This window comes from Dromaius novaehollandiae, chromosome 4 (genome assembly GCF_036370855.1).
Source record: "Dromaius novaehollandiae isolate bDroNov1 chromosome 4, bDroNov1.hap1, whole genome shotgun sequence".
NCBI lineage: Eukaryota > Metazoa > Chordata > Aves > Casuariiformes > Dromaiidae > Dromaius > Dromaius novaehollandiae.
This window is the reverse complement of record NC_088101.1, coordinates 71,553,099-71,562,957: the sequence shown is the minus strand read 5'-3', so window position 1 is coordinate 71,562,957 and position 9,859 is coordinate 71,553,099. Positions and strand designations below refer to the sequence as shown.

General features: G+C 36.6%; 1 protein-coding gene across 1 annotated transcript; it reads right to left on the bottom strand.

Annotated features, from left to right (window-relative positions):
* Positions 1–2,611, bottom strand: FGFBP1 (fibroblast growth factor binding protein 1). The gene is made up of 2 exons (XM_026121910.2): positions 2,465–2,611; positions 1–1,119 (listed from the first exon to the last, which is right to left on the bottom strand). The coding sequence occupies exon 2, from the start codon at positions 1,096–1,098 to the stop codon at positions 385–387; it is 714 nt and encodes a 237-aa protein (XP_025977695.1). The 5' UTR covers positions 1,099–1,119; positions 2,465–2,611; the 3' UTR covers positions 1–384.
* Positions 2,612–9,859: the final 7,248 nt, after the last annotated feature.

Genomic DNA, 9,859 nt, shown 5'->3' with positions numbered 1-9,859 from the left:
TATTTTGAACATATTTTGACGTTTATTTTTCTTAGTAGTTTTTAGGTCAAAAGTATTGTACACAACCAAGAAGTGCATAGCACTGAATTCATCACTTTGGCTAGCACAGCTCAAAGAGGGACTTCTTTACCTTTATGTCAAATATGTAACATCTATTGGTAACACCTGCATAGCAATATATATGCAAATAAATCTATAACATCTTCAACTATGCCAAGTGTAGTCTGTTCTGTAAATACAAAAATCAGAAAAGATGCATAAATATACAACTGTATGCCTTTTTTTCTTATATACACTATGTAACATGAGAATAAAATCTGGAATAGTTTTGCAGTAACTTAGATGAAACCAGATTTCCATGATTCAGAGTTTTACAAACATTTCTCAGCACTTTTTGTCTTGTACCATTGCAATAAAAAAGTTGCAGAAAGAGAGCAAGCTTTCTGGACAGTATTCCTCAGCCACCTTTTTCTGATCGATATAATCTATATCTTCAACACAGTCTTGGAAATTTTGTTCTGGCTGCTTTTTAGTCACAGAAGCAGAGGCTGCAGTCTGTGCACCTTCCTTTGCATGATGAGCTGCATTCACTTTCACAGGACCCATTAATATTAGCAGGCTTGAGCTTGTCAATTTGAGATGAGCACTTTGTGGGCCTTTCCTACAAACTTTAGATTTTAGGACACTTTTGGGGTCTTGACAGATCTGCTTCTGTTTTTTTAGGGATCGGGAGACTTGTTTCCAGTAGGATTTCTGGTTTGCTGCATACTGTGGACAGGTGGAAGGGTCTCCTGAGAATTCGCACCAGAACTTGCTTTCACCATTCTTGCATTCTATGTGCACAGTAGCAGCATTGATGTCAGCCACTGCCCAGGTGCACTCAGCATTTTCTTTGGTTTTAAACTTGCCTTTAGGTGATGCCTTTCCTCCTTTTGACTTCCCCTTTTCGTTCTGTTGGTTAGATTCAGCTTGGGTTTTTCCACCCTTTTCTACACCTTGTCTTTCTTTTTTTCTTTCCTTCTGACTTTCGCAGTTAGCTAGTAGCATCTGAGAGACCAGAATCAAAACACAAACAAGTCCAAAGCTTTTGATCTTCATGGCCTTTGTTTTGCTTGTTATCTGTTTTCCAAATGAAAAAAATATATATATTAAAATATTTTCACTTAATTCTGGACTGAATACTTGCAGTATTTTGGTCACAGAATTGCACTGCTCTTTGACAGCATATTAGAATGACATTACTGACAACATCCTCTGGCCTATGTGTAAATAATCTCTGGGTTCTAGAGCCATTTCATATTATTCTTGAGAAATATATCTTTTTGATCCAATTACTTAATTATCCATGCAATATGGAATAGCTCCAACAGAAGATACTCTTTCCCAGGACATGCTATTGCCCAGTTGGTACCTCAATTAAAAAAAATCTCTGTTGCAGTCAGAGAAGGAATTTGAACCTGGGACTTGCCTATCTCAGGTGAACGCCTGAAGTTATATAAGATAAAGCAACTGTTGTTCCCATGAACTCTCATCTCCTGAAGGTTTTGTGAATGGCACGTAAGCCGTTTCAACTCCAATCTTTGGTTTTTCTTTAGAAGTGCATCAAACAGTAAGGAAGCCATTTGTTTCAAGCTGAGCAAAATTACTTCTTAGGCCTCTTGCAAATTGTCTTTATTCACTGGTAATGCCAATAATTCAGATTTCTATTGACAAAATTATTTTAGTCTTTTTGGACACGAAAAAGAGTAACTATTCACACATTCTTCAGTGCTTTGACTGTTAAACAAATATAAACATCTTCTTGCTTTTGAAGATGCTTGCAATATACTTGGCTATGTCTAAAGCTACCCAACTCCAGTAACAAATATATAAACTTTTCAGTTTTGAAACGTAGCTAGTTAGCAAATTATTATCAAGCTGATCCTTGCATCTGTACAGAGCACATTTCTTTAGAGGTTTCTCTGTATGAAGCAGCTTTCAGGATCAAAGCTCTGGCAGAGCATGCCATAATAGCAGAGGGTTCAAATCCGGCATTTTGTTGATCAGATCCCTAAATGTGTTTTCAGATGTTTCCATCCTGGCCATTTCTTTAGCCAAATTTCTGTATAAGAAAGCAGAAATTCATGTGATGGCATGCTAGTATAGTATCTATTCAGCATTCACCTATCTGCAAATATCTTTAGTTTCATAAATTTACTAATATTGAAAATATAGGTATTCAGTAGATGTGAGCAGGTCCCACTTTTGCATAGTTCTTATTTTACATGCTTCATGCCTTATTCCATACACAGAGATTTTCACTGCATAAAAAACACTATAAATTGATCTTTATAGAAAACACCATGTGGTATTTAAAGTTCTATTGCAAACATGGTAACTTATATGATTAAAATGAATAATGATGTGACAGTAACGTTCTGTTTCAAGTGGAACAGTGCAGAAGTAAGGTAACTAAAAGACATACCTCGAACAGTACTTGGAGTTATCCAGATGCAACTCACGATGAAGCTCAGCTCCTTCAAAAGACTCAGAGCTAGCTGTAAAAGCAGTGTGGTATTTATAGGCAGAGACACACCTTCAGGTCTCCAGCAAGATTATTACAACACAATACGATACTTCAGTGCCATGTTCATGTACCTCTGCCACACCTCCTTGGAAAAATGCCAGTTCTTATTCATAGAATAAAAACAAAAAACAAAAAAAACCCAGCTACAGTGGGGTGACAAGGTGTGTTTGCATAAATGAGATGTTACTTTTGCCAAGTCCTTCTCTTTTTCAGCACAATGATAAGAATATTCTAAAATCCTGAGCTTCTTTAAAAAAAAAAAAAACCCTTCCCAGCCACCAAAAGCTATATCTAGCAATGACCTCAACAACTTGCACACTATTGTGTTTAGTAGAATTTGGGTAGTAGTGTTTATTCATTCTTTATAAAATGAAATCCATTCCATGAAGCATTCTAAAATTACCTTCGGGACATTTTTTTTTACCTCCTCTCACAAAAATGTATTGGTGAACTTTTTAAAATCAAAACAGGTGATCATCCTTTGCTAAGAACAGCATTCATTACAGTGAGATGGTCATAACCACAAAGTACAGAAACAAATTCAAGCTCCTTCAGAATTAGTGACTAAGAGTGACGGTCTAAGAGCTGGGATCGACTGCACAAAACTGATTATGCTTCTGCCTCTCTGCCAGCTTCTATGTATATAAAGAAGTGGGTTACATTATAAGACTACATTATGGGACCATGTCTAATGCATGGTAACCTGAAAAAGAATATGACAGTCAAAGTACAAGCTTTAGATAAATATAAAAATGTAGTGCATTCAGAGCTGGGATCTGGCTGCCCTGAAAGAATGGACAGATTAGTTAGTGCTTTTATAGCTAAGTTGTTTCAAGTGGTTTTACTGGAGAGAAGTAAAGGTGAGATTTGTTATATGTGCTTGGGAAATACTTCCAAGAATAAAAGGTGGGCTGTAAGAAGAGATGAAAGTAGACATTGGTACAAGAAATAGGCAGGTCTTCCTCTTTCACTCTTTCCCATTAGATATAAATGGAATGAGAGAAAAGGACATAAAGCTCTAGGCAAGGCATTGTCTGGACTGCTTTGGAGATGAGGAGACTGAACTTTCTGTAAAAAAAAACAGAAGCCAGAAAAAGGAGGAAAAGGGTAGTTCTGCAATATGTGCACAGCAGATACAAGTGGGGAAGGAGTTTCATATGCTTGAACTAAGGGTCTGATCAGTGTGCTACAACAAACTGCTAACCCATCTATGTATGTTCAGCTGTCTCTGATGCTTTCGAACCAAGTCCAGCCACCAAATTTGTATTGCGCACCTCTGACTGGCATGAGGTATTATTTGCCACACTCCACTAAATATGAAAGATTTGTGGTTAGCACTAGCAAGGGCTAATGAAATAAAGATAATCCAGGGATCAGAAAATGTTTAGCAGTGCCTCAGATTGGATAGGAATCAGAGAATGGGGATAATGTAAGAGATAAGTAAAGAAGGGATTATCCTGCTCAGGAATCCTAAACTAACCCCACATAGTATATACAGCATTGTCTGGAGAGTTTAGCTTGGATCCTCAGAATAGTGCAGCTGCATTAGCATGGCCATGTGCCCAAACTAACAAGCATCTCTTCAAGGCTAATTACTTTGGGGACAGCATCAAGCCAAAGTGGTTACACTGCCTCAGGTTCTGGCACTAATTGAGGTATGTCTTTACCATGCCTTATTGCCTTATGTAAGCACACTATAAATTGATTTGTGGATGGCTGATTAGGGGGTTGGTTTGGACATATCACCAAAAAAAACCCCCAACTCTTAAAATATACTCTTAAAATAGATCTAGGAGATCTAGGATCATGACTGGTCTGGAACCTGTATGTCATTTGTTATAGTCTGAAAACAAATATTAACCTTTGGTGTCTGCAATCCCCACGCCCTCATCAGTGAATCCACTTCTTCCAGTGACCCAACATGACAGATCTGACCTCAGTTTTTAACATCTTTCTAGCTTTTTTGTTTCTGGTCTCTTCCCCCTGCCTTTCCTTCCTCCATTTTCTTTTTTCCTGCTTCAAGAGAACCTGGAAAATGTAACTAATGCAGATGAAATACAGACCAGATATTTTCTATTTCTTCTGAAGATATTGCCTACTTTCTTTCATAAGATCAATAATACTATTAGGGTCTCTTCAAAGAAGTTGCCTGAACCTAGTGCAGCTGAACAACTTCTACAAGTAGAGAGAGAAAGGTTACAAAGCAGTATGCAAGAAACCATGGGCAAGGGGACTGAGCACAAGGTTTACAGTTAGGAATGATGCATTCCTATCCTAGCTCCGCCACATTCTCTCTCTCAGATGTTCACTAGGAGATGTCAGTCTGCCAGATGTTCTTTATCTGGAAAGCAAATGTAATAATTATTTTATTAGATGGTGTTGTAATGACTTTTTACTGATGTTTACAAAATACTGTTTACTGGTGAAATTAATCACAACGTATTGAAAATACTTAAGCTCTCAACCACTCACCACTTCCAAAATTGCCTTTTCCTTCCAAAATATATTTTAATGTCAATCTCTGTTCAGCTGACCCACTATCAATGGGACATATCAGTGTAGACTTCCTACTTCACACAAAATAGGGAAGAATGGGAGAGAAACGGTTGAGAAAGAGATGATTTACCTCTCTGTAGATCTAATACTCCCTCCCTGAGGTCATGGCATATTGGACAGGGTAGCTCTTCCTGTCTTTAGACTAAAGAAGCTTCTGGAGAGAACTCTAATCTACTGCTTGTTGATATGGGTGATCACATTTTTTAATACCATCTGTCTTGAGCCAGCTGGACCTCTTGCCTAACCTGTTTAGATTTTTTTTTAAATCCCAGGAGACCAAAATGTATTTATTTAGGTGCATAAAATATAGTCTCATTCTATGGAGGCTGGCCTGGATGTCCTGCAGTCTTACTGTTCTGTCCCTAGAATTCCTTAATTCCTTTTTTTTGTTTGTTTGTTTGCTTTTAAACACGAACTAGTGTTTTATGACTGCCCTTTTTCTGCCTGGCCATGCCGTGCCTATTTTTACTGTGCCCAATAAATCTCTCTACCAGGGTGATCATTATTACCAGGTGATCAGTAAGTTGGATTTCTCAACTTTCATCATAAAAGGAAAGTGCACCAAATTAAACTAGGATCTTCGTTTCTTAATTGGTTACATTTAATTAGCACATAACTGTAAAAAAAACTGCTGTAAAAACTTGCTTGTAACATGAGTCCCAAAGTCAGTGTCTCCCCCCAACCCCCTTTCTTTTGTACACATTTTAAAATATGCCTTAGTCTTACTCTTTGCAGACCAGGAATCCTATTTGACTGTAAAATGAAGTGCCCAATTCTGCCATGGAACAGCGCAGACTAATAATCTAAAGACAGCTCAATCTGATCCACGCAACATACAGCAAATCTGGACAGCTAATTTGGCAAGATCAAATTTATGGGGAGCTGCTGAAATAGATAGACAGGCACAAAAAACATTTGGCAAAATTAACACATAGAAGAAGTAATTAAAAATTATATACATGCACATTTAAATTCCAAAGTGAATTTTCTATTGAAAATTTTATCCAAGATGTCTTCCTTCCCAGATGCCTTTTTGATTGAAACATGGGGTAGTTAATGAGCATTTTTAATTTTCATTAGAACTGATGTAATTAAATCCAGCTGGTATCTTTCTTCTGTTCAAGCAAAAAGAGGAGGAGTTTTTATCCTTATTCCTAACTATGAATATATGATTCATAGACCTGGAAGAACACTGTTTTCTACAGTTAGTCCTTATTGCTGCTTATATATTATCCCTAAATATATATTTTAATACAGATAATTATTTTTAAGCTATTTATTAGTTATATTGGTGCATTATTTGAAAATTGCAAGTTATTTGTTGTGTTATCTGTGTGACATCATGATGCTCTTGCTCATAAATAGTTTTTTCCCCCATTGAATAAAAAGTTAAATACAAATAGTAAATGATCAGTGAACTCCCTTGACTACATACAAATACAGCTACATACTTGAATATCAGCTATTTGTCGATCTCACATGTAGACACCAGGATGTTTTTCTCCACACAAATGCTGAGGTAGAGTGAATTAAAATGAATCCAGCATGAGGAAGTGAACAACTGCTTGCATACCAAGTTAATGTCTGTGAGTACTATTCTGCAGCATTCAAGCAATTCTGATGGAGAGTGACTCACTGCATCAGCTAGTGTTCTCAGGATAGAAGATGAACTGCATCACCTGGCACAACAAATTTGACAGCAGTTCTCTAGAGTAAGTTTGCAAACTTTGTTAAAAGAACACAATCAGGCATGTGTATTATAAACCTCACTTTATAAATATATATTCACTTATAGTGTATATTCAAAATTTGCTGCATGATCTGAAGAATGACATTAAGCCCTCTATATCCTAGAGTTCCTTTAAAAATTACCAGCCTGCCTAAGCAGATGATGTTAAGAAGTTGCAGTTACTTCCAGTGGTTTTTTTCATGTGACTAGCATTCAAGGTTTCCTCCTCAAGTAGATGAATGCACTCAATATATGAAAATCACATTTTCAGTGTATAGGTGCAGGCATTATTAATATGCAATCCTTACTATAATTAAAACAGATTAGTCTGTCCATGTAGTGGTAATTAATAAATGTAATTATGCAGAAGCTGTAGGGGCATACTACTTTGCTGAAAATATCTGCTGAAAGACTACGGATGTTAACAAATATGACAGTCATACCTGTACCTCCAAGTGTGATATCCTGTTTAGTATGGCAATGGGTTGGGGTTGATCTCTGGCACCTCACTTACTTTCCTAGGTAAACAAGATTCAGGCAAAGAACTCTTAACTTTATTTCATTTTTAATTCTGTGGATCTAGTAACTACGAAAGACTGTAAGCTGACAGTCTTACATGCTGAACCCTTCTTAAGTAGCAACAAAATAGGTTTTACATAGGTAGTGGCATCAACATCAGCCTTTCTTTCACCATCTATGACCAGTGCCTCACAAAAATACTCCATAACCTATTGATGTCTCTCCTGGAGAGGGTAGTTAATTTAAAACATGGTGGTGACTTCACTGCACTCACATCTGTTTGCTAACTATTTTATATGGACACATAACTATTTGAAAGAAGGCTGAAGAAAACTCATCAGTTAAACAATAATTTTCAGTCACTTCTGACCTAGAATTAAATTCGTAAGGATGCCAAAGGCATCTGATTCCCTCTTCACTGTGTCTTTTACAGTACCCAATTCTTTCACAAAGTGGCCAAAAATTAACAGCTGAACTCAGCAGAACATCATCCAGGTGAAAATTGACATCATAACACCCAAATACAGAAGAAACAAAAACTAACTAATTCAATCAAATGTTAATCATAGAACAACAAAAACCATGACAGTTGTACATTAATTATAACATCACAAAAAAGAGACCTTACCACACTGTAAGGTAAGTTGCTTATTTTACACCAAACTCTAGTCATGCTGAGGTTCCCATTTGCAGATGCTTGGAGATTTCCATTAAGGACTGAATCCACATGACACTGCTAAGTCAGGTAAGCACTACTCCTTCATACAGTGGTTATCTTATAGTGAAATAAACATAATCATATGGGCCATCATTTGTAGCTCTACTCTTACTATTATTTTCACTCATCTATGAATTCAGGTCTTACTTGTAGCACTATTCAGTTACTTGCTGCATCATGTTAAAAAAACCCTCAAATGCATTACCGCCAAGGCTTAGTCTCTGTTGAGCAGACGTCTAGCCCTTTCCTGGCTCCCAGCTCATATCTGGCAGTCAGCAGCTGTTAATCCGTTACTTAGCTGCGTATTGAACACACACTTAAAATATCACACTGCTTCAGCTATACAGTTAGAAAAGGAGAAGTTCCTGTTTTTCAGATCTGCAGAGTATTGATTAAGCTTGGCTGCGTAGCTTGCTTTGGCTTGGCTTGTTTTGAAAAATAAAAAAAAATTAAAAAAAAAAATAAAAAATACAATTAAAAATAAAATTAAATGTGATCTCCAAGGAGATCCAAACCAGTGACGGAGCACAACCATTTAGGAATGTGTCTCTGTGGTGATGAAGAGAATTTTGTGGACCATATGTATCTAGAAGAAGAAAAACTTTGATTGTCAACTGCAGTTGACAGGGTTTGTTTAGCCTTGGTAGGAGGAGCCCTCCAAACTGAAATGAGGATAAAAGAAGTTGAGATGCCCTCTGTCCCTTATTTTTACCGTGAAAGTACGTTGAAGCAAACTGAGAAAGTTACCTTGATTTTGAAACATTTCAAACACAAGGAAGATGTAAAGAACAATTGCCATTACCAACTAAATGTGATTACCCTCAATTATACAGGATGTTAAATAATGATACCACGTTAAATAACAAAGATGGTTGTTACTGCAAGAGTTCGTGAAAAACATACCCCAATATAAGCAGATCCTAAGATTTTGGTCCCTCCATGCTTGCATCTGATAATACTACAAGGTCACCAAAGAAGAGGTGGGATTAGATAGATACAAATCCTAGCATTCACAGGCTATTCTTTCTAAATACGAGATAATCAGAAATTTGAAGTGTTAATTCCTAAAAAAACAAACAATTTTTCTCTCTTTTTTAGAATTCAGCTTTCACAGTATACAAAGGATATATTTCATCAAGCAAAAAATATCTCAGAAGTCTTGTAAAATACTACACAGAAATTTGTGTTTTATATTTTTTCCCATATCAAAAAGAACTTAATATCAACACCTGAATTCTACATATTTTCTTAACTTTTGGCTTTAATGCAAGGTATCATTTATGGCTACAGATTCTCCAAGTACAATCATTTCATTATCCTGTGGTTTTGACTGAGCTGGCTGGTTGATTTGTTAGCACAGATTTACTATATTCAGGGCATGCTCAGGTTGTTTTGGCAGCCCTGGGAAAGTAGCTATTGACTAATTGCCTTCTGAACTATTTAGCCTGCTAAGATTTTTATAGCTTAGAGCAATGCAAGAGCCTGTCTGTCTGACCAGAACAGCTTGAAAGACACAATCAGACAAAGGATTACTCTCTTACAGAATAATAAAATGAGTAAAATAATAAAAAGACGCCATTGTAAATTACTGTTGGCTACTTGACTGGAATGTGTAACGGCAAGTCATGCATATTTATGAGAAGGAAGAATTTGACACATTACATGAAATAATCAAACACGTACCACTAGAATATAAGGGACTTTCTTATTAGCAGCACTATTTACCATAAGCACTGAGCTTAACACTCAAACCAAAAAAATTCTTTCAGTT